The 26036-nt window shown below is 39.2% G+C and overlaps 1 protein-coding gene across 2 annotated transcripts in view; it reads left to right on the top strand.

Annotated features, from left to right (window-relative positions):
- Positions 1–26036, top strand: part of USP9X (ubiquitin specific peptidase 9 X-linked) — a 93896-nt gene that overhangs the window by 5225 nt on the left and 62635 nt on the right. For both annotated transcript variants that reach the window (XM_085048934.1, XM_085048924.1), the window contains exons 2-5: positions 18249–18502; positions 21014–21159; positions 21463–21542; positions 25621–25733. In XM_085048934.1, the coding sequence (XP_084905060.1) occupies positions 18407–18502; positions 21014–21159; positions 21463–21542; positions 25621–25733 (435 nt within the window). In that variant the 5' untranslated portion in view covers positions 18249–18406. The remainder of the gene's footprint in view (positions 1–18248; positions 18503–21013; positions 21160–21462; positions 21543–25620; positions 25734–26036) is intronic.

The following is a 26036-nucleotide window of genomic DNA, read 5'->3' as shown; positions in this document are numbered from 1 at the left end:
GAAGAGCCTTTAAGACAAGTAGCACTTTTTTATAACAGCTGAGTGGCAACATGAAATGACAGAAAAACATGTGTTCCAAATTCCATAGGGTTCAGCCTGTAAGTTATTTAATTACTGCTTAACCTTTTCTCAAGCTTCAGCAGAACTAGATGTGGGAAAAGGAAAAGGTTTTGTTTTGTATTAGGTGGTCTTAGCTGTAACAACATGAAATGGTGAAAGAAGGAAAAAAAATGTTTAGAAATGTGTTCAGTAAGTAAAATCAGCAGTGATGTGTGTCAGTTATGATCCCTCTGTTACCAGAGAGGCTTTTTTGGTTGGAGGGGAGCGTCCTTGCCAACACTGTGGTGTGGGATAGTGGGGACAGGCCTGTGTTGGTTGTGGGTGGAACTTTAGTTTTCTTATCCAGAAATAAATTTGACAGTGAGGGGAACAAAAGTCTCTTTTTTAATGTAAGATGAGAATAGACATTGTTGTCAAAATACACTGGCATCTTGGTAAATGTGCCTTGAGTCATTTATGGTTTATGTTTTTCTGTTGTTTTAGCAATAGAGTACTTCAGTGTGTTTTTAGTAAATTTCAACAGGACAAGTCCATGAATTTGAAAGTTAAATAAGAATGATGTATCTGTGTAACTTAATTTTTAGGTGAATAGGTTGGTGAAATACTAAAATTTTGATAAACTAAAACCTTAAACTATAGTTTAAGCTATGTTTTAGACTTTGTAGATTTCTGATTTAGAAACAGAATGTTAATTGTTTGGTAATTTCTGATGTTGTCTTGACCTGTCTTTCAGACAGTATTTTATTAACCACAGTGGGACCTTAAAATCCCAGGTGCTTTTCCTTGAATGCTTATAAGGGTCTGTATGTATACAGACACATGTGCGCACACACTCATGCAATGGGACTTTTTCTGAGATGATGTGCTGCCTTTTTTCCCTAGGTGAGCTGCTAATGTTACATATCTGAAGTGCTTTATTGCTCCCCTTCTGTGTTGGGATGTTTTCATTATAATTTTGGTAATTAGGCAGGAGCACAACCTGAAAATTCTTACAGTCTGTTCTTGTTCAGCCAGGTTGCTGTGGTTGACAGTTTGTTACATGTCTAGTGAAGATGTAGCTGAAAACATTCATTCCCTCTGTGCCATTTGGGAAGCCTTTATTTTTTTCTGCTTCCATGTATAGGATTGGGAAAATGAGGTTGTTGGTTTTGGTTGTTTTTTTGAATATGGCAATAGATGCAGCAAAGTGAGTTCAGTGGTAGTGAAACCTTGCTATAAGCTAATGTTTCTTCAGCCATGAAAAAACCCCTATCAGTCCCAGCCTCTGGTTAGCAGGTGTATGACTGGAATTTTCCACTTATCTGTACCATTCTGAGATTATTTTGTCTAGATGAAGGAAGGTTTGGTAATTCATCTATCATGAATGTTCCCTTTATTTCCTGTCACTTTCCTGATAATGGTAAGAATATTTAGGACCAGTAGAAGTCTGGATATGTTGCCTGAAGGTAGCTTGAGGTGGATAGTGATTAGTTTAGCTTAATTGTTGGCAAGTAGGAGCCAATACAAGAGTTTAATTTGGAGGTTCCAGTGCACTGTGTTTGTTGATGGTACTTGAGAAGATAATCTTTTTCTGAAGTTGAAATTGTACCAGTACTCAATGCACTGTTTGTTTATATGTGTCACATTTACCCAGGTACAAGTATCACACTGAAGGCTGAGATGTTGTGTGGGTTATGGACATTGCCTAGGCCAGCAGTGAGTAACTCAACAGTTGAGAGCAGAGAATTAAAATCTCTCCTCCTTCATGCTTTTGAGTATGTACTTACACTGTGCTACACCTGAAATACAGTTTAAAGATTTGGCAGTGTTGATGAGTCACTGCAGTTCTTTGTGGGTGTGAAAATACAATAAATAAGTAGTAGTTCACACTTAAAATGAAGACTAACACTTTAGTTCTACTTTCAGTTAGTCTAACAACAAAATTCGCTTTAAATGTGAGTTTATCATTGTATGTCATTTAAGTTCTAAATTGCAGCTCTCCACTAGAATTCTTTATTCCATGTCTTTCACATAATCAGTTTCTCTAGTGTGTTTGATCAATTTAAGTTCTTGTCTTAGAACTTCATTGCAGAAATGGAGGTGAGGGGGAGAAGTCTGAGTAACCATGTTGCAATTTAAACCGTTCAGTTGCAATGATTTTTCCTTTGATAGGAGTTGTGAAGAGATTACTTTTGGGATACATTTCTGTAGGTAGAAAAAACTTCTTACACAGGCTGTGGAAGTGTTTGTTTTTTCTTAAGATATATAAATGATTTTTGGGATGATTTTCTGTTAATAAGAAATTTCTCTTGAATTTTTTGTAATTTCCTCCTGCTTACCTGCTTGGTGAGGTGTTAGGAATCTGCTTTCAAGGAGAGTTGTCTTGTCTCTACTGAATAGCTAGTGTTCTGTTTCCCCAGAATTGGTGATGCTAGGTGTATACTTTAGGGACACTTTCTAGCTGTGAATAAGGAAGTATCTACTTTGTAGACAACAACTTGTCACAGGGTGCATATAATCAGTTATGTGGTTTCTTAGCCTTGCTGCATTTGTAAATATGAGGTTGATATTTGAGGTGCCTTATTCTTGCACAGATTCTTGATAAATGGAAGTGAAAAGTTTGTTTTTTCCATATTATTTCATCAGGCCATGTGGTTTGTGTTTCAGAGTGGATTTCTCAACAGAGCTGAAAGCTTATATTTTAAAATGCCTCCATTATTCATTTTTTTAGTCAAATTGTCAGATGGCTCAGTGAAGTTACTTTAAAATTGTGTATGGTGAAAAACAAATGATGCAAAGAGCCTTGGGAAAAAATTACAAATCATGGTCTGTATCAGCATTTTACCATTTAGGGAGGCGGTAATGTATCCTGTGATCCAGCCTGGCCTTGAACACTTCAGTGATGCAACATCCACAACTCTGGGCAACCTGTTTGAGTGCTTCACTGTCTTCACAGTAAAGATATTCTTCCTAACAGCTCGTCTAAACCTACCCTCTTTCAGCTTAAAGCCATTTCCCCTTGTCGTGTCTCTACATGCCCGTGGCAGAAGTCCCTCTGCGGCTTTTTCCTAATTCCCCTTTATGTACTGGAAGGTGCGCTGAGGTCTCCCCAGAGCCTTCTCTCTTCTTCGGGCTGAACAACCCCGGCTCTCTCAACCTGTCTTCATGGCAGAGTTGCCCTCTGGTCACTTTTCTATCTCCTCTGGACCTGCTCCATCAGGTCCATGTCTTTCTTGTGCTGCAGACCCCAGGGCTGGACACAGCATTGTGGGTGAGATGTCACCAGAGCAGAGTGGGGGGACAGAATCCCCTCCTTTGACCTGCTGCCCACACTGCTTTGAGTGCAGCCCAGGACAAGTTTGGCTTATCTGGGCTGTGAGTGCACATTGCATGGGTCATGTTGAGTGTCTTGTCCTCCAACACCCCCAAGTCCTTCTCCTCAGAGCTCCTCAGTCTCATTCTGTCCTTCACCTGGCCTGTACTTGTGTTTGGGATTGCTCTGACCCATGTGTAGGACCTTGCACTTGGTCTTGAGCTTCAGGTTCCTCTGAGTTTACATAAACATGGAAAATGGGGAGGTAGGAGAATGAAGCTTGTCATTAACTTGGTGTTTCCTCTGCCTCTCCACTTAATTATGAACCCTTCTTCCCTTGACTCATTCAGTGAGATGGAATTGGATTGTCATTCAGTATTTTATCTTTGGAATTCTTTCTGTGAATGCATGTGTGACATCAGTCTAAATACTGAGTAGAATTATTCCTCTGTTAATAAGCTTGATATGTTCTTTAGGTCCTTTCCATTGTCATCCTGTGCCTTACCCAAACATTAATCAAAAAGCTTGTGTTGTCTTTTGTGTTACTGATGAAAAACTGAGACACAGAGGCTGTCAATTTCAAAACTACCTCCTGTCATAACTTTTCAGTGGATTTTTGTTAGATGTTTAGGTATTACACAGTTTCGTTGGCTTAAGTTGCTGTTGTACTCTTTCCCCCTTCCTCAGTTTTCTCTTTCTCTCAGTGCCCAGAAGAATGAGAGGGGGATGAAAAGGTTAATCTGAAAAGGACCTGTGTGTTCTCCAGCAATGTTTATGAACAAGACACAGAATCAACTTTTTGGGAGTTCTGTATAGCTGCCTTATAAGCCAGAGATTTCCCTTTGATTTCTGAAGTTCTGTTTCTTTCCTTATAAAACATCATTTAACTTCTGTGACAAATAAGGTATGGACAATTTTTCTTCCTGGTGCCTCAGTTGATTACTGTTTACCCAGGGGACTTAGTTTGATGGAAATGAAATTACAGTGGAAACCAGATTACTCTGAAAATTCCAATTAGGTAGAAGAAAAATGACGAATTGAACCTTTGACAAATACAGAGAACATGTTGTGTCTGTCTCTCATACAGACACAAAATTTTGTTAAATAAAAACCTGTGAAAAAGTAATAAGATGTTGACTGTCACAGTGGATGCAGCTGTTGTACTCAGCTACCTCATGCTCTGTCATCTCTAGTTCCATTTTTTTACCTGAGTTTCCTGGTAATGTTTGAATTGTAGAGTTTTGCTTACAGTTTTATGACTCTGGCCTTTTTTTTTGTCATCAGAAGTAAAATTTTTGCCACCTTCTGTGTTTTACAACTTCTACAAGCTACAGTGCTGTAGCTTCATCATAAAGTTGTCTGCTTGTAGTGAGATTATTCAAAGTATTACTGCCAAATAATTTTCCTGACTCACTGTGATCTGCTGAGTATTCCACTGGCTTTATCATAATTTCCAGGACAGTTTGTTGCCTTCACCTTCTGAGACTTCTTGCACTTGGCATTATTTGCTGTGGCTGCTTAATGCTTAATATTTCTTTCATGACTGAACTTGTGCTGTTCATGAACTGACATTCCTGGCATTTATAATCTACTAAACAGCTTCTTTTGTGTGCATTTTCCTGTGATATCCATTATGCTTGGGAGAAGTTTTGATCTTTATGACTTTTCTGTGTTGTAAAGACTCATCTGTGCTATAATGTGTGTGAACCTTTGTTCTATATTAGTTAAATAGTTGCTAATTGTAATCTGTATTTTGTTTTCTTCCCTTTCCCTCCTCTTGTAGAGTGTATTACATGAGAGATTTGCAGTGATGCTGAAAGAGTTGGTTCTATTAATGGTTATGTGTTCTTCCTGTTTCTCCTGCCATTGTTAGTGTTCATATGGCATGTGATGCAGCTGAAAACGAAAATGATTTTATTCCTATCCTCCAGTTACCTTTCAGCCAGATTGGCTTCTTGATCTGGGTGGTGATGTGGTGATGCAAGGGCTAATTCCGTAGTGGTGAAAAAGTGGTTAGGATGGAAGCCAGCAGGATCACCCTCCTTCTCTTGTCACAGTGGACACTTCCCTGATTGAAAACAGACTGAGGCTTTACATTGAGCTAAGGCTTGTCCATATGCAGAAATACAATAAAACTTATTTTCTAAAATTTATCAGGATGTAATACTTGTACTGGGTGGGGGATGAGATTGCTGTTTTGCACTGAAATTCCAACAACAGAAGCAGAAGAGATCCATGCACACGCTGTGGTGGCAAAACCACTTTATTTTAGAGTTCTGTCACTCTCATGTGGTGCTGGTTTAAGCACTGTCCCTGAGAAGAACAGGTCCAGTGTTCCTCTTGTCTCTCCTGGCCTGTTGATATGTTCAGCTCAGCAGTAGGATCTTTGTAGTCTGTTTTGTGACTGAAGGGAGGGCTCTTTAGTAAGGGGGTTTATGGGATTGGCAGTTTATAGGACTATTTTGGTGCAGGAAGAACAGCAGTAGTGTGTGTTGTGGATTGTTTTGTTTTGTGTGTGGTGGGTTGTGGTTTTTTTGAATGACTTTCTGGTTTTCAGATAGCTGCAACAGAGTTCTTAAACCCATCCTCAGTCCTTTAGGTGTGGAAATAGTTGATTGTTTTCTCCTGCATGTCTCAGTAAAGAAGGTTATGACATGGGTTTTTTATATGCTTTATGGATACAGGAATACTGTGTTTCTGGGACAGTGGTGTCACTTCCTGGTTCTTGGGTTAGTATAGTGGAAATAATTCTCTTATTTGCAACCCTGCTTTGTTCTTAATGTACTTTCTAGGGGCTCCTTGTTCCTTTCCAGCCTCCTCTGCTATTTATCTTTTTGCATTTATATCAAACTACAGCTTTCATTGTGTTGGCAGAAGGAACATAAAGGCAGAAGACAAAACTGCTGTTCTGTTGCCACTTCTTCCCTGTAGAGAGACCAGGATTTTTAAGGGGAGTTGTTACACAAAGTTCTCTAGAGCAGGTAGATAGTTTTCAGGGATTTCTTGAGCATCCAGTCTGCTTAGGAAGATGGACTTGGATGAGTTTGGTTGGAATGGAGCATGTTTAAGGCAGACAATATTAAAAGAAATGAGCTAACATCTTGTAACACCTCTAGAGAGCTTGTGCAAGCTTGATTTTTCAGACCAAGTATCTTCGGACTGAAATGGTTGTAAGGCAGCAGAAAATGTCAAAATGTTTACTTGAAGTTATCTGGCATGGAATGGTACAAAAATCTCCAGGCTGAGTAGGCAGTTGGTACATTGAAACTAGTTGTAAGTTAGGCTAAGTTTGTTAAATAGTTGTGAAAAAGCTTATTGAAACACGAATTTTAATGCTGGTGTCACTTACTTTTATATTAGAGACATTTAAATTACACTTGACAATGATGATGGTACAGTTTGAGTTCCTGTGCTTAGTTTATGCTGATTAAACATTACACGAAAAGCAGACCTAAAAAAGAAAGTGAAATTAAAACTAGTACAGCAGTGGGAATGCTTAGGTATTTGAATTTAAAACATTTCAAAATAGCTAGGTATTTCACAAAGTTTTTTTTTTTACAATTTAAGAATGTAATCTGCTTAGTATCTGTGTTAGGTGCTGTATCATGCTTTAATTATTTTTTTGCAATTACAATTTTACAATTTACAATTTTTTTTACAATTTTTAATTATTTTATTACAATTAACCCAGCAGTAAGTTGTGTTGATTTTATACTTTGTGTGAAATTTCCCATAATGTGTTGATAATGTCACAGGATATTAGATGTAAAGACTACTACTAATTGACTAATTAATTTTCTTTAGTGTAGTGTTTAACATAGTTTAGAGAAGCCATTAAGTGTTCCATAGGGAACATGAAGGGAGCCAGAAGGGTTTAGCCCCATTTTTGCAGGCCAGTTTTAAACTCCACTTTTCTACCAGAATCTTTACAGTCCATTGCTGTATTGGCATCAGGTGCTGCACACTAGTGACACATCAGCTGCTGTGCATAAGCAGGATTAAGAAATAGTGCACAAGCAACATGTGAAAACAACATTGTAGTAATAGCCCAAATTCACTGGCTGAATGACTTTAGCCAACATTTCAAATATTTATAGTTCAATATAGTCCAAATATTTATTTGCAAAAAATATTTGCAAATCTGAGTTTTGCAAAGCCTTTAGTGCAGCTTATATGCTATAAATAAGGCTGTGTTTTAAAGCTGCAAGTGGGACAAATCTGCAAGATGCCATTATCCTTCCCTTCAAGTATTTGAGAAAGAATGAAGGTAGCAAAAGCCATTCAGCACTTACCTGTGGCCTGGTAGAATGCAAGAACCTCATCAGAAATTACAGAAACTACAAAGTGTTTATGTATCTCAGGAAGAAACCAAGACTAGGGATGCCACTGAACATCAGTGAGGATTTGGACCTTGGTGTGGTGCAATCTTCCAAGGAGGGAATGTTGAAGGGTTATTTTTTTTTTTTTTTCTGTTCTATAGGAAGAACTGAAGTTGTGAACAGTATTAAAAGGCTCCGGTACGTCAAAGGGAGTGTTTTGATTTAAACTTTCCTAATTAACTTCTTTTAGATTTTTGTCTGCTGTTAGTATTATCTGTAATCTTGAGGCAGTTGGACTAGATGATTACTGGAGGTCCCTTGCAGATGAACAAAATAATTTTATTCTTAAATATTTCTAAAATTGGAGGAGGAAGTAGGTATCTCATAGTTTTAGCTTCATCAATCCTGCCTATGAAATTATGTTTAAAAAAACCCTGAGATTTCTTTGTGAGCCCTGCAGCAAAAGAAGAAAACAACATCCAAGGAAGTTTGATGTTTGTCTTCTGCTAGAGCTAGTGTACAAAAGTTCTTAACAATTATTAAGGGTTTGAGTCCCATTCACAAAAAGAAGTAAGATATTTTGTGGATTTTTTGTTTTTGAATTTACAAGACCCATGTACTTCTCTAGTTAACATTAGGACCTGGCTTAGACATTATAGAATCTAATGCAACCTAAAATAACAACAAAACCTTGCTGCATAAATTGCAGAACTGAAGTTTGGGGTGTCTACTATCAGTGGCTTCACCACTACCCTCAAAACATATGATACAAACCCCAATGCTTTTACCAAATTAAAGGTCCCTTGGACCTTTAACTTGGTGATGAAAGATTTAATGGAATATTTCATTTGCTTGATCATGAAAGAAGAAAGGAGCCTTGAGCACTGCCAGTGTTGGGCATCCACAACCTTCATTGGCAGTGTGTTCCAGTGTCCCACCACCCTCAAAGTAAAAAAAATTCTTCCTGATATTTAGCTTAAATTTCCCCTCTTTAAGTTTGTGCCCATTACTCCTTGTCCTGTCACTGCTGTTCCTAATGATGAGTTGCTCTCCAGTTTCCCTTAGACCCCCTGCAGATACTGGAAAGTTGCTGTGAGGTCTCCACTCAACCTTCTCTTCTCCAGGCTGAGCAGCCCCAACTTTCTCAGCCTGTCTTCATTAGGGACATGCTCCAGTGCTCTTACCAGCTTTGTGGCCTCCTCTGGACTTGATCCCATAGTTCTGGTGGGGACACCAGAACTGGACACAGCACTGCAGGTGGGGTCTCACCAGAGCAGAGCAGAGGGGGAGAATCTCCTCCTTCGACCTGCTGGCCACACTCCATTTGATGCAGCCCAGGACACATTTGGCATTCTGGGCTGTGAGCTCACACTCCCAGCTGATGTTGAGTTTTTCATCAAGTGTCACCCTCAAGTTCTCCTCTGCAAGGACTGCTCTCAATCCCTTTTCTGCCCAATCGTAGCTTTGTCTGGGATTGCCCTGACCCACATACAGGACCTTGTGCTTGACTGTGTTGAACTTCTTGAGGTTCACACAGACCCATCTCTCAAGGCTGTCCAGGTCCCTCTGCATGGCATCCCTTCCCTCCAGCGTGGTGACCACAGCACACAGCCTGAGGGTGCCTCAGTCCCACTGTCCATGTCACCTACAAAGGTGTCAAACAGTGCTGGTCCCAGTACTGACCCCTGAGGAACATCACTTGTCACTAACCTCCACATGGACAATGAGCCACACAAGCAACACAAAAGGGAACAGGGGGTGGAGAAGGGGATTGAAGAAAGGAGATCAAACTACCATGTCTGGGCATAAACCCACTGAGTGAATCTCAGAAGCACTTGTGCAGTTTCCCACAGTTCTAATAAATAAGATCAATTTAAAACTTTTCTTCATCATAAATGTGAAAGATGTTAGAGACTACCTGAATTTCTGTACTGCATTTTAACATGCTTGTCTGATGAAATTTACAGGGGAAAAAAAGAGTGGTTTAAAAAAATGAATCTTCACTGAGTGAAACCAGAATTATTATTGTGATTTTAACAAACAGGAGCACATTCCTAGCCAAACCCTTCACCTAGCAATTTGCAATTCCATACTATTAATATATTACCAATTACATAGATAAAACAATAATATTACTAATAAATCTGGCATCCAAACTAATGGGGTGACAAACAATGAGAACACATCAGAGAGTAATGTGGATTATCTCATAAGCTTGGCACAATAAAATGTGCACTGACACAGCCAAATGTCAGGTTATTCACCTAGAAAAAAGGGCATACAGAAAACTTTGTATATATTGGTGAGCATGACAAAAAGCACAGTTATTTTGCAAAAGCAACTGCTTGTGAACACCACAATTGTATGTTTGCAGCAAGAGTAAATCTCAGTATTTCTTCTAATGGAAACATATAATTTTGGTCACAAAACTGATAAGAAACTTGTGAATTACAGCCTTTACATCTAGGAAAAAAGTAAGTAGCCAGAAAGTTAACTTTCCATACCAGTGAGCTGCCCCCATGAGATGAGAGTGCAGTGGGATGAATCAAATATCTGAGCCCATCAAAGAACATGAGAGACCATCCACTGCCAAGTTAGCCTGGCTGTTCTGGATTTTGCAACTATTTATCTACTCCCTTGCAGTTAGGGAATGAAGATGTCCTTTTAAGATTGCTGTTTCTACTCTCTTTGACTTTTGGGCTTATCAAAGAGGAAAGAGAACTGCTAAAGCAGCAGAGAAGAACTACACAAACTGTACTTTTAACTGGCACTTTCCTTTCAAAAAAAAGCAGAACTGCCAATCAGGCGCACAAAGAAAATCAGGAAGAGGAGGGAGGACCTACCTTTTCCTCCAACTTTTGAGAAGAGTTATACCATTTCCTACATGAGACATAGTATCTTCTCCTTGGTTCTGAAGCCCTAAATTATAAATAAAGTAATGCATTACTTTTTGCTAGGAGCTTTTAAGCTATAGACTTCAAGTACAGAACCATGTGTGTTTTGCAGGTCTTTTAGTTTGTGATGCAATGAAACATTTCTTGACTGCTTGAATTAGCACACAGAGCAAAGAAGAGCAGTTGATACCACTACCACCTATATTTAGCTACTATCAATAAAGAGTAATGTATCTACACAGAAACCATCTTTAAACGTAACTCCTAAGGCACAAATGATAAGGAGTAACATATTTAGTAAAAGTGTTCTTTGTACCAAGTGAAAAGGGAGGATGCTGAGTGCATTCCTGGTGTTATGGGAATGTTTTGTGCTGAAGTGTATTCGATGGTAAACTTTGCTCCACAGCTTGGAGAGGTGTAGCTATCACATCCATTTTTGAATTGGATGAATCCATGACCAAACTATGGATTTAATAGTCAGAAGAGAGGGACCAAGAGCATTAATCAGTCTTCAGTGCAAACTTTGGACATACTATTTTCTTGAAGCAGGGATAAATAGATTTAATGAAGCAATAATAATTACTCCATAGATTATAAATTACCAACTGCAAATGTATTCCTTGTCCTTGCCTGTACTGTTCTACAGCTACCTGAAAAGAACTGGGCTTGCAGTTGGACCTGAAGTATCATTCCATTCTTTATTGGGTCTATTGCCAAGAACACATTTTTTGGGTTGCAGAAGGACAGCCTTGCACATAAATAAACTCTAGCATAATTGGAAAAAATATAATAATGTGAATTGGGTCTGGCTGAAACAAATGTATATACTGAAGTTCTTTGATATTTTTTGTTGTTTTAATTTTGAAGCTCTTTCCTGTTGTAGCTCATTTTATTAATACAAGGTAAAAGGAAGTCTTACCCATTTCTTTGCATAGTTGTTGGGAATTTAAGAGAAGGGCTTTATGGTAAGTGAAAGTCATGGTTCAAAACATTTAAGCATTTTAAAATATATTTTTGCATTTTCTAGGTAGAAGTGACTTAGTAAGTTTGCTTTTCTTAGGTTATCGTGCTTGCATTTACCAGTGCTTTTTATATTTACTGGATTCTGTTCTTCTGTTCTGAAAGTCTGTTTTGTTTTACTGTCACAACTAAAATTTTCATCTCCCACCATAAAACCCCACGTTATTTAGCTACTTATCAGTGCGTTGAATGTAGTTTCTTCATTGCTAGGAAATGTTTAGACCAGTAATTTAAATAACAGAATTGTAAGGGCCCTACATTTATATCCCTCTTCCTTCTGTCACTGAGATATACTGGATATCATTAAGGATGTATTTTGGTACCAGTTGAACCCGTGTAACTCCAGTGAAAGCTCCTGAGACTGAGGGAATGGTTGTATTGGATGAGAGGCCTGGTCTTGCTCAGCACTTTGTTGATGATAGCAGCCTGGGACATGCACCTTTGGAAAAGCATGACAGTAGGGCCACAGCTCCCTGAGGGGAGCTCAGTTAATTGTCTTTACATTTGGTGGGGTTTTGTGTAAGGCATTGACTGGGTGCTGTATGTTTGGATTTGTCTGTATTTACTGTCACATGAGCAAAACACTTCTTCAGAACAGGAACTGGAATTGCATTTTCCATCAGGTAGCCAGAGCTAAGTGTGTGCTCTGAAGACCTGTGCTTTCATTACATTATTTGTGAAAAAGCATCATAGGCTTTAAGTAACGGGTGGTACACTGTCTGACTGTTAAATGTCCCAAGAATTACTGGCAGGCAAATGCCTTTTGGAGAAAGGTACTTGCTGTTGCTCTCTGGTTCCATTTCAGGGCCTGACCTTCATCAGTTACTGCCTTGAAGTAAGACAGTCCTTTGATGTAAAGGGTTTCCTTTTTTATTTAAGTTTTTTTTGGGAAGTTATTCCATGTCAAAGCACCTCTCCTGTGAAGACACACTGAGAGGGTTGGGGCTGTTCAGCCTGGAGAAGAGAAGGCTCTGGGGAGACCTTAGAACCCTTTCCTAGTATTGAAAGGGGGCTTACAGGAAAGCTGGAGAGGGACTTATGGCAAGGATATGTAGTGATGGGATAGGGAGAATGCCTTTAACCTGAGATTAGGTTTAGATTAGATGTTAGGAAGAAATTATTGCTTGCTTAAACTGGTGTGAGTGCTGGGTGTGGGAGCATCTTGTACAAAGTGAAGTTGGATGCTGTTAGGTGTATAGTAGCTAACAGTATGTTTCAGGACAATCCCCTTGTATTTTGTTATATGAATTTGAGGGCAAATAGAATTATATGTCTACATGGATGTTCTCAGTGTTCCAGAAACTTGTGCTGCCAAGTGTCTTAATTTCAGGTATATGATGTGGGAGGATCACCAAAAAAGGTTACTTGAAGTAACTTATTTTTCAATTAGAATAGTTTTAGTTTGTAACCATTACAGTTACTCAAATTCTGTCTTGTAATGGAACATTAAGACATTTATTGCTTTGAGCTAATGTTGGAACCTGATCCAGTTGACTAAGTCTGTGTACACTCACTTCTTTAGGAGGAAGAGGAATCTAAAGGGGTTTTTTGGTTAATATATGCTATTTGAGATAACATTTTCTGATTGCTGCTTATCAGGTATTTTTAAATGTTGAAAGTTAAGTACTTCTTGCTCTACTGAATAGTAGCTTAATGACAGGTTTTTCCATTAATCATTGAATGCATTTCATTTTCAGTACATGTCAGTGTTGATGAACAAAATGCTGCACCTCCAGTTCTCTATTCTGATTATGTAAATAATTTCCTCCTTCCTGAAAGATACAAGGCACAGGGAGGAAAGAAAATGGAAAATGTGTGGGGGTGTGTATAGATTGTAACTACTGAATTAGGTCAGTGTTACAGATTTGGGGGAGGTGTTTCTAGTTGAGAAGTCCTTCTGGTTGAAATAAAGGAATAGGGTAGAAGGTAGAAGTCTAGAATTTTAAGACTAGAATCACATCATAATCCTTGTGATGAGTCAGTACCTTATTAAGGTTTTAAGAAGGCAGTTCCTAGAATCCTGTATGAAACAAATCAGTGATACCTTTCAACTCAAAATTTGTATTGCTGCTGTTAAGCCTTTTTGCAGTGCCACACTTGTGATGAAAAAAACGCATCTGTGAGATCCCATTTCATGGGAACATCATTCTGTAAATAAATTGCTGTATGGTTGTTAGAAAGCTCTGCTGTTACATGTTAAGCAAACTCTTAATCTGGCATTCATTGTTACCACATGGCAAAGTAGATTTTGTGACATATGTCCTCACTTGTTTATAACCAGAATACTTTAGTTACAGGAAAAATAGGTCTGTCCCCCTAGATAGGGCCTAGGTAATGCTCATGAATAATAAAGTGTATTTTGAGGTCTGCCTCTGTCATCTGGCACCTTGCATTTGCTTTTTGCTGAGGCTGTGTATTATAAGTAGCTAATTTAGGGAAAAGGACTGTATATGTTGGGGTATTTCAGTTACTTTTGGAGAGGAGACTTTGAGAAACTCCGATGAAGACTGTTCTAGAAGTCAGCTGTATTAGAAAATTGTGTTTGTTCCTTTATCATTGTATGCTAAGATGCCATCCTTTGTGTTTGCTGTGACATGTTATCCTCTAACAGAGATCTGTCTCCATCTTGACCCTGTGTTAAAACATCCATTCAAAGCTTTGGGTAAAGGTGATAATTTTTTTTAATATGGCTTGTGCCTGGGATGGGACAACCCTGGATGTATGGACAGACTGGGGAATGAAGTGTTGGAAGGCAGTGCTGCAGAAAGGGACTTGGGCTTCCTGGTCCATGGAGAGTTGAATGTGAGTCAACAGTGCCCTGGCAGCCAAGAGGGACATCCCTGTCCTGGGGGGCATCAGGCACAACATCACCAGCTGGGCAAGGGAGGGGATTGTCCTGCTCTGCTCTGAGCTGGGGTGGCTTCACCCTAAGTTGGTGCACCGTGATGTAAGAAAGACATTAAGCTCTTAGAGAATGCCCAAAGGAGGCCATGAAGGTGGTGAAGGCCTTGAGGGAAATCGTGTGAGGAGCAGCTGAGGGCATTTGGTCTGTTCAGCTTGGAGAAGAGGAGAGACTGAGGGGAGACCTCATTGAAGTTACAACTTCCTGCTGAGGGGAAGAGGAGGGGCAGACACTGATCTGTGCTCTCTGACAGGACCCAGTGGAATGGTCTGAAGTTGTGTCAGGGGAGGTTTAGGTTGAATATCAGGAAAAGGTTCTTCCTCCCGAGGGTGTTTGGGCACTGGAACAGCTCCCCAGAGCAGTGGGCACAGCACCAGCCTGACAGAGCTCAAGAAGCATTTGGTCAGTACTCTTGGGCACATGGTATGACTCTTGGGAATGGTTCTGTACAGGGCCAGGAGCTGTACTTGATGATCCTCATGGGGCCCTTCCAACTCAGCATATTCTGTGATTCTGTGATAGTGTGCTGAATCCAAAATCAGAAATAGTAGAAATGAGATGAATGTAAAAAGTAACATAGAGTATCCATTGGAATTCGGCTCAATACAGGCAACTTGAATTGTTTCTTTTGGGCTGTCTGTACACTTAAAAACCAATCTGTCACTGCATCAGTTTACATTTGTTTGTAAATTACCAAATTAATTATAAATATGTATAAAGGCTATTCTTGAGCTGAGCCAAACTATGTGTTGGTGCATTGTAACTCTAAAAAGTTGGAATTGAATAGTCTGAATTAAAGAAGTGATGGGAATTCAAAGTTTCATGGTTAATTAGGTCTAGAGAGATTGAAGCAGTGGCGTGTTCTCTGTGGGCATACAGTTTGATGTTTTCTCTGAAACATAAATGGTAAATGAGGGGCTGAAAACAGGACTGGTAGAGCACTGCATTCTAGTACTGGTTAAATTGCATCAATTGGATTATGATTGCACTTATGAAAGTATGTTAGTATATTCTGTAATTTAAAGGAAAATACCTGAAGAAGGATATCCCTGCAACTGAGAACATGCAGATACTACCAGAAGCAGTCAGATGATTTATTAGAGATGGAGTGGTTTTAGTTAGCTGCAGCATAAGTTGAGGTTACTATTGTCTGTCCGAGGACATCACACAAATGCAGAGCTAGAAGTGATAAACTCACTTAAAAAGTTGGCCTTGTCTAATGCACATGGCTAAACCGAGTGAAATTCTGTGGAAGCCCTGAAATACACCTTCCTGAGAATGTGATTTAAGTACCATACATGGAGAATTATGATTAGACTCTGAAGGAAACAATCTTTTTATAAGAGGAAGAAAAAGACAGGTTAGTCCTTCATGTGAACGTTTTATATTTACTAGTATCTACAAAATCCGTAGCATTTTTCTTAGATTTTGTTTCATTCTATGAATTCACAAGATTTAGAGTAAGTTAGCTATTTCAGTAGTAGCTTTCTTGTATATCCTGGTTAAATTGTGTTACTTGCCTTGAGCAGAATGGAATTTACAAGAATGTTTTGCCCACACCCTTTAGGTATGCACAGAGACAAAATCTGAGGGTAAATTCACACTGATGTCAGTCAGTCTGAAAAGAGAGCTGCAGTTTGTCCTGGCTCCCTGGCTGGCATTGGGATGAGTACTCTCAGGCTTTGCAATGCACCACTTCAGATAATTAAAGAAACTGAAAAATAATCAGTTTTTGTACATTTGGTGGGGTTTTGTTGTTCAGTACTGTGAACCAGCTCACTTCATGATCATTCAGCCCAAAGCATTAGAACAGAGAAGAGATGAGATAGAGCAGCTCTCCTCTGGTGTCTGCTATTGTGGAGCTGCAGCTGTCAGTGGACACTTCTTCCTGCAGTTTAAGCCAGCCTGGACCAGGATTGCTGCTGAAATGAGCTGTTTTACCCTTTTCCCGCTTCTTTGCTACCTCACTCCTTGTGCCAGTGCAAGTTTTTCACGTGGCTGTTGGGTGAACCAGCCCTGTTAAGGAAGAATAGTGGTGATTAAAGGTTTGTTGTGGTGGTGGTGGTGGTTGGCTTAGGGCTGCAGAAGAGTGCAGTGTAAGTTGGCAGCAGTTTGTTTTCACTGGTTTATGTGAGTACCTCGAAATCGCTGTCAGGTAGCGCAGGGAAACTGACTGCATTGAACTGCAGTAGACTGCAGTGTGTGTGCATGTATATCTATATGTATGGCAGGAAACTTACTCTTGCCAGTACTTTCTACTTAGTGGTCTTTATAAACATCAGTAGAAAACAAATACTCAAGAGGGCATTTTTTAAAAAGTACCAATTAAATACCAAATACATTCATTTTAAAAATTGCTTTTCAGAAATCACTTTCTTCCTGAAGAAAGTTTTGAGTTGGTAATGCATTTGTTCTGGACTTAGTAGGCTTACTAAGCTCTATGAATATGAATTATGAAGGGTAGAGATGGATTACAATTTGAGTGTTTTGAAACAACGCAATTTTATTCAATGTTAATGACATTATTAGAGATCTCTAAGTTTGTTGGTGCTGTTAATATTGGAGACTGGGCAGAGGAATTATAGTGTATTCAGTTAATTTTTCTTTTATATGTAATGCCTTGCAAATTCACACAATATAAGAAAAGGTTTTAAAGTGTCTTGGAGAAAGATAACAGCATTGAAACTTAACTTGAGATGAGACATCATAATAAAACACTTAGGAATATGCATAGTGTTACAACAGAAATTTCACTCCAGTTGTTAACTTGAGGTTTTGGAGATTGGCTCAGGAACTCAGCACTGCCAAATGCATCTTGCTGGAAGCTCATACAACTCTTTCTATCACCTTACTTGGCTTTTTAACTTTCTGAGAACTGTTTTTGTTTTATATGGTGCTTGGAAGTCTGAGTTGCCCTGGGAAATTACATTTCAGCTTCTGTGGTTATACAAGGCCTGGTGGTATAGAGTGGAATTGCTGTTATAACTTAATGAAACTCTTCTTGTCTGTATATAACACAGTGCAGTTAAACACAGTGAATATTGAACTGTTGGTATACCATTACAAGTTCAGCAAATCTGATGTCACGATTTTCTTCATATAATCTACTAAACCACTTGGTGGGGATGTGATGGGCTTTGTAGTGGAGCCAAAAGGCCAGTGGATACAGGCTTTCATAGGCACATGCTGGAGAAAGGGAATGCAGGTCAAATTCCCTGGGTGAATACTGATGTGCTAATAGGAGTTTGGCTGCAGGGTCTATATTAGCCTCTGCTGAGGTAGAGTCAATCTCTTAACTCCCTCTGACATCTGCAGATAGATAGTGTCAGGAGGAGAGTGTTGGAGAAGATTACAAATTTGGCTTTTTAGGTTCTTAATCAGGTCATTTCTGCGTAGACCTTGAGCAGTGCCATGAATTCAGATGGAGAATCTAATGTAGCAGTTCAGGCACAAAAGAGTCAGAGTAAACAGCTGCACACATTTTCTCTGAGCACAGAGTAAACAGCCACACATTTTGGATGTGTGTCCATTTCTCGATGGTATAAAGGTGATAAGTGTAATTTTTACTTAGAACATTAAAATCACGTTAAATATTTCAAATGTGACTTCGTCAGTTGTATTCAATAAAAAGAAATAGTAAGTCTAAAATAGAAGATTCTCTATAGCAACATATTTGTTTCTGTAATGTTCTTTGCCAGGTGTGGATTGTGTTTCCATGCATGTGTTAATACAGCATATTGTCTTTTTTTTTTCTACTCCAGGTTATGCAATGGTCTCTGCAAGATGGCATGTTCTTGAGTTGGAGCTTTTTAAGGCAAGCATATGCTGGTACTTCAACTTTACTAAGTGGACTATAATTTCTTCTCTCACATCAACTACATAAGCAGACAAAATTGCAAAGATCTGCCCTGTGTCGAGTATGACAGCCACGACTCGTGGCTCTCCGGTAGGAGGGAATGATAGCCAGGGCCAGGCTCCTGATGGACAGTCCCAGCCTCCCCTCCAGCAGAATCAGGTATGGTATTAACAATCAATTCATCAAAAAATAAAGGAATTTGTTCTTTAGAAATAGTGCTTCTGAATTATTTCAATTTGTATATTTCTGGAGATCTCTAAGTTAGACATTTTTGTGTGCATGTCTGGAAGTACAGCAGTATTTTGAGGGATGAAGGCAGTGCTTTTGGCAAAGTAGATATGGTTAGGGAGCACTGCATTGCAAAAAATGCTCCCTTTTCAGGCAGTGGCATGATTCTTTCAAGCATACCTATTTTGGATAAGAAGCCTTCTTGGAATAATACCAGAAGCTCCCTTAGAACCACATTGTAGACTTAGCTGCCACAGATTGGTAAAAGTACATCTGTGAGTTTGGTTTCTGCTCAGTTCTGCAAAAGCACTTTTTGGATACAGCAGGTATCAGCCCTTCCAGGGCAGCTGCATCCAGGTCTCCATTCATTGTACTAGACTTCCTGAACAGCTTCACGTGTTTCTTGCTTTCAGAAGACAAGCAAAAGCTTTCATATATTACGTCACAGTGTAATGATTCTTTTTTGTTGGGGGGAAGAAAACCAGACATGATGCTTTTAAACAATATCATGTAAAGCCAAAACCATTTAAAAGACTAGCCATGCTTTGTCATTTAATTCAGGATGAAGATGGTGGTTTTTTAATACTGTAAGGTTTAGTGTTTGCTCCGTCCTGAGAATGAATTGTACTTTGAAATGTGTGGTGTGCTGACCCTGAACTGCCAAGGAAGTCTCCACTGTCGCTGACTCCCTTTGCCTCAGTGGGATGGGGAAGAGAATTGGAAGGGAAAAGTGAGAAATTGTTTGGACTGAGATAGATGCAGTTAAATAAATGAAGGGGTAGGGGGAAACAAGTGATGCAAGTGCCATCACTCACTACCAGCTGATAGATGCCCAACTAGTCCCCAAGCAACAGCTGCCTTGGGAAAAAAAGCCCTTTGTTTTATTGCCAAGTGTGACACTCTGTGGCATGGAGTATCTTTTGGGTCATTTCAGGTCAGCTCTCCCGGCTGTGTCCCCTCCCAGCCGCTTGCTCTGTTAACTGCTGGCGGGTAAAGTGAGAATCAGGATGGGTAAGGTTCGAAGGGACAATTGGTGGTCATTTGATCCTCCTGCTCCCCTGCTCAAGCAGGTTTCCCTAGATCACCTTACTTGGGATTGTGACCAGACAATACATCTCCAGAGAAGGAGACTCCACAACTTCTCAGGGCGATCTATTCCAGTGCTTTGTCAGCCTCATTGTTAAGTTCTTCCTCAAGTTCAGTTGGAACTCCTGTGTTTCAGTTTTTGACCATTGCCTCTTGTCCTACTGCTGGGCATCACCAAGCAGAGCTTGGTCCATCCTCTGACACCTTCCTGTAGATATTGGTGAGGTCCCCTCTAAGCCACCTCCAGGCTAAAGAGGCCCATTCCCCTCAGCCTTTCCTCAGTGAGAAGCTCTAGTTCCTTCATCATCTTTGCCACTCTTTGCTGGACCCACTCCAGGAGCTCTGTGTTTTTCCTGTACTGATGATTCCTGTACTGATAGTTTGGTTGTGAAGTGTTTGAAGAAGCCATAGTTATCCTTGACATCCTTAGCCAGGTTTAGTTCCAAATGGGCATTGGCCTTCCTGATTGCATTTCTTCATACTCTTGACAACATCCCAAGTGGCCTTTCCCTGCTTCTACCTCATGGTATCTCCTGCCTATGTCTTGAGTTTTGACAGGAGTAACCAAGGAGAAAAGCAGGCTTTAAATCTGCCAGCTCTATTCACCAACAGACAAAACACTGTTGTGTTACCAGTGTTGTTACCAGTGCTGTTATGGTCACAAATCCAAAACCCAGCACCCTACAAGATGCTGTGAAGAAAATAATGCTCCCAGCCAACTACACATGGCACAGCAGGTGAAAGATGTTCTTGAAGTTTTGTCCTCCTAAGTCTTGTGCTTTGATTTGGGCCTTTATTGTTGTCAGCTCATACTATTTCTGTGTATGAATAATAAGTGACATCTGCAGAATGCACTGTGTTTTGCATGGCCCATCAAAATGGATTTAGCAATCATGTTCTTCAAGGTTGGTGAGTAGACAGTTACAGTAGTGGGTCACTCATTTTTAGTAAAGTCTTCAAGAAAATGTTTTTTGTTACTGTTTTCTTTGGTGCTGTTGTGGAAAATTGTCTTTCTACTTCAAGTAGTCAGCTTTTCTGGAGAAGATTTGTAAAAACTGGAGCTTCAGTGTATTTATTTCACCTTCTGGAAACATGGTCTTCTGACAGTAAAAGCTGTTAGCAAAAAAAAAAACTCCACTTTCCTCACTGGGAAAGTAGCTTGATTTTTACGCTGCCAAGAGAGAAAGAATATAGCACATTTTATGCTCTGTTTTTTGTTAATAAATTTGAAATCAAGTATTTTATATTGATATGTACTTAAGATGGTTCTTTGGAACACATTAGGAAGGAAGAATGCCAAAACAAATGGCACACAAGTGCAGGCAGTTTTTAAAGTATTTTCCATCCAATTTTTAGACTTCTTCACCTGATTCTTCCAATGAGAACTCCCCAGCTACCCCGCCTGATGAGCAGGGCCAAGCTGATGCTCCACCCCAGCTTGAAGATGAGGAGCCTGCATTTCCACACACAGACCTGGCAAAGTTGGATGACATGATCAACAGGTATTTTCACACTTTTTTGACAAGGTGTAGATTATTTGTGCAAACACCTTGATAGCGAAATCCAATGTTTTTGTATCTTTGTTTCACTGGATTTCTTGAAATGTTTTTTAAGTGGGTTAAAGTTGTAAAGAGAAAGAGGCTTAGAGCAGAATAGGTTTTTGTTTGGGTTGGTTAGTGTAATACTCATCAGGACATTTAAAAATCTATGTACTGAACATATATTAAAAGCATTACAAAGGGGCAAGGATTCTTGATTTTTCAGAAGCACAATTGAAATTGGGTTTGTTTTGATTTTGAATACAGGCCTCGATGGGTTGTTCCTGTATTGCCGAAGGGGGAATTAGAAGTTCTTCTAGAAGCTGCTATTGACCTAAGTAAAAAAGGTAAGCTGAAAGACATTTGATTATTGGACTGATGTGCAAAGTCTTTTCTTCTTCCTTTGAATTCCTGGTGGAGGCTTAAAAATTGTTAATTATTTCTTGAAGATTGTGTCAGAGTGCTGTGCAAAATCTTCACAGATCATAACTTTTAAAAAGCCATTAATGTAGTTAGAAATAGGTGCCTTAGCACGAGTTGGGAAGTTGAATAAGCTCACAGACGTAAAAATCCTGTCATTCCTGTCATACCTGTTTTCTGTATTCACTTTGATATCAGACCTAGTGGGTTTGGTCTTTATAGCAGATACTAAAACTCAAAGAATTCTAGTTGTTTTTATTTTTTAATGTTTCTAGTCTAGCTTTCAAATGTCTTGCCGTCAATTTTTGTTCAAATTTGGCACACATACACTTCTAAGAATCTTAAAGAAAAGTTAGCATTTTAAATATCATGACTTAGACTGATAGTCCTACCAGTGCTTGCTGTGTCTGGCTTGGGAGTAGGAGGGTTCCATATCAGGACTGTGTATGTGTTTGTTAAATTGTACTGCTCAGATTGACAGATTTGTCATGTGTTCTGGAAAGTTCTGTCTCCTGGGAGGTTGCTTGTGTTTGAGTACTCGCAAAAGTCACATAAAAATAATTTTTTAGGATATCAACACTTACATGCTTGTTGTTGTGTTTCAAGTATAGTGTCATATAAAGTGCCTGCTCTTTCTTCTGCATAAGTGCTGGCCCAGGATGACTCATTTCCACATTAATAAATGTTATCCTTAGGCAGTTTTAAGACTAAAAAACTGATTGTGGTCATGATATTCTGGGTTATCTTGATTGTGAAGTCTTTTTTGCTTTGGAGCACTCTGTGAGAAACAAAAGTTAAGGCGCATCCTTGTGATCCAGCATAGCATAATGACATATTGTTGGCAGCACTGATTTATCAGCTGTAGTTGTGCTTGGAATTGGTGGCTTTGTGTGTAGCTGGGTCTGGCAGGAATCCTCAGGCAAGTGTAGGATGTTCAGGGGATCACATCTGTTCTGAAGCAAAAGAAATGCCTGCTTTTCAAAAGAAAATGCAGCCACCTTTGTGTCTGAGTTGTTGGAACAGTGCAGTAAAAAGGAATTACCTGCTTGTGATTTGTGAGAGAGGAGATGTATGTTCTGCCAGCTGTTAAGTCATCTTTAAAAAAAAAAAAACCAAACCCAAAACCTAAAAGCTGTCAGTGCACTGAAGTAATAAGAGCAGAAGGAAATCTTCAGCTGCTCCTGACATCAATGTATTTCCCCAAAGCATCAGGCTTAGTTGAAAGTTCCCAAAAAAAAAAAAAGCTTATTTTTCTTCTTGAAGTTGTAAAAAACAGTGGAAATGTATTAATATGCTTTTGCACTTTGATTTTTATTAAATTGTTGGATTGGAATTCTAAAAAGCATTTCTTTGTTGCTATTTAATTATGTTTCCTCTTGCCCTCTAGATGAATTCCTATGTGTGTATGTATGCAAGGATTATTGGATAAGGAGAAAACAAGGAAAGCTCTTAAAAGAAGTTGTTTAACTGTGTTATCTTCACAATTACATCCTAGATTTTTTGTTTTTTCTTTGCTGCTTGCTGTTACATCATGGCTAACATGGTTCCTTTAAAATAACTTCCAGTTCCCAAGGAATACGATAGCGTGTAACTGACACTGTTTTGGTAGCTCAGGGCTTGGCATACACTGTTTGATAGTAGTGTATATTGAGAGAAGTAATATAAGTGGTTCTGTTGCGTACATTTCTTAATAGATTGAAAATGTGCTCCATTATCTCAGTAAGGTCTAAAACTGATCTGAAACCTTGCTACCTTGCTACCTGTCTAAATCTAAAAAAGAGCTAAAACCTTGCTACCTATCTATAGGAATTTTTCATATTTTAAGGAGTTCTGTTTCAAAAAAAGGGAACTGAAAGGACAGGTTGAAAAATAACCAGCTTTTGAATTGCATAAACTTTTTATTTCTGACTGTATCTCATTTAAAGTGGGAAGCAACAAAACCTAGAAAGACCCCACTACACATTTATGTCAAGCACCATTTTCTAGTGGTTAGGGTTCTTATATAGCTTTTATTCCTAACACAGCCAATAGCCATCAGCATTCTGGGGTGACTGCAGGGTAACTACTTCTTTGTGACCCTGGCTATAAAATAAGAGTGATATTTTCATCATTTTTAAATCTTTTTGGGAAATACAATTGAAAAGGACATAACTGAACTAACTGAAAGTACACATGAGAATTAAATGTCATCATTACCACCTTCAAGTGAAGGGAGCAAATTTGACAGAGTAGTGTGGATCCTGTTAGTCTGTGACTTGCATTATTCCTGGCAGAATTAATTTATGGAAAATTCTCTTTTTATTTGTAGGCATCATTGTATTATTCTTTGTTAAACAATGAGCCATGAAACTATCAACAGATAGTCTGGAGTTACTTCCTAATAGAAGAAAACCTATTTGAAAAATAGCATTTAGAAGCTAGACTGATGTTTATCTTCACAGTAATTCTGGAATACTTATGGAGTATTTTCAGTAATGAGATTTGCTCTAGAAATAAATGTCATAGTGAATTGGATGCTATAAAAGATTTAAAAATGGTTTATTTTTGGGTTTTGGTTTTTTATAGGCAAGAATATTCTCCACTTTTTCTTTTAAGAGGATTTTATTGCTCCTAATATTTACACTCAGTTTTTAACATGCTGCCAGAACTTTCCAATGTGACACACACAGGCAAGATGCAATGCAACTTTTGGAATTTTTAACTTACCTAAACTGAAATGAGATTTCAGTATTTACACAATGTAAAGCTTCAGACTTGATTCTAAATCTGTGTTTTTGATGAGTTGCACAGAGTGGGAAAGAGAGGTAGGCCCTAGTGACGAAAAAAAAAAAGAAATTTGCGTGTGCATGGGCACATGTGCATCCAAGAGTTAGGCAGCCCAGTAATGGGAGTTGTTTCCAGCACCCTCTAAAGACCATCTCCATATCTCTTCATCTCTATTTCTGTGGGACCACTACTGAGTTCCTTACTGAAGCTGTATCTTCTGCATGTCCTTGAACTGGTTATTTTTACCCCTCCTCATTCACTGGTTTTGCAGTTAGCAAGTAGATAAAAGAGAACATAAAGAAGAATGGAAGATAAAGATGGCATTTATTGTTATTTTTGTTAGTATATCTATCAAAGCATGTTGTAAACGTGGGGGTAAACAACCAACCCATATCGCATGTTTTTAAAAATAATTTTAAAACTATGTAAAGGAGTGCAGTTTTTTGAGGTGGCTTTATTAGAATGTTAATCTATCAAGTTTTTTGTCCATTTAAAATTATGTATGTTTGTTTTCATCCAAGGCTTTTTAAAAATCAATTCTGAAACTTTAAACACCAAATCCTTGAAGTCCAAATGCTGTGATTTAACCCCAGCCAGAACTAAGTATCACACAGCCACTTGCTCACTGCTCCTTTGGTGGGATGGGGGAGAGAATCAGAAGGATGGAAGTTAAAAAACTGGTGGGTTGAGATAAAGACAGTTTAACAGGTAAAGCAAAAAAGCCTTGTGTGCCAGCAAAGCAAGCCAAGGAATTCATGCACCACTTCCCATGGTGGGGCAGGTGTTCAGCCATCTCCAGGAAAGCAGGGTTCCATCACAGGCAGTGGTGACTTGGGGAGACAACAACGTCACTCCAAACATCTCCCCCTTCCTTCTTCCCCAGCTCTATGGGCTGATGACACCACCATATGGTCTGGGATATCCCTGTGGTTCTTTGGGCTCAGCTGTCCTGACTCTGTCCCCTCCCAAATCCTTCTGCACCCCCAGCCTACTTCCCAGCAGGGTGGTGTGAGAAGCAGGAAAAGCCTCAGATCCATAAGTGCTGCTCAGCAGTAAAGAAAACATCCCTGTGTTACCAACACTGTTTCCAGCCCAAATCAAAACACAGCCCTGTATGAGCTGCTGAGAAGAAACCAACACCAGCACACCAAATCTCTGCATTCAGCATTGAAAAAGTTCATGTAACAACTAATGAAATTCCATGTCTAACAGTTTGTTGTTCTTTCCTATTTTACATAGGCCTTGATGTCAAAAGTGAAGCATGCCAGCGATTTTTTCGAGATGGGTTAACAATATCCTTCACAAAAATCCTTACAGACGAGGCAGTGAGTGGCTGGAAGTTTGAGATTCATGTGAGTTTTTAAAGTTGTGTTTCTGAAAAGCATGGTAACTTAAATAAGGAAGGAGACTGCCTTTGTGATTAGGGGGAGACTGTAAACACTGAATCTTTGAAACTCAGTAGTGAGCTCTGAGAAGACGACTGTACACACAGATCTAGACAGGCAGTGGGGAGTCATCTTTCTGTCATTGTTTCACCTTCTTGCCTCCAGTGGTCTTGGAAGGAAATAGAACATGAGAGATGATTTGGGGAGGAGTGGAACCATGTATGTTCCAAGTTTACAGTTCATATGCATTGTACAGTCCCCTGCTACATT

Source organism: Lichenostomus cassidix, chromosome 1, assembly GCF_008360975.1.
Source record: "Lichenostomus cassidix isolate B80296 chromosome 1, HeHo_3.0, whole genome shotgun sequence".
NCBI lineage: Eukaryota > Metazoa > Chordata > Aves > Passeriformes > Meliphagidae > Lichenostomus > Lichenostomus cassidix.
This window is presented reverse-complemented; position numbering and strand designations above follow the sequence as displayed.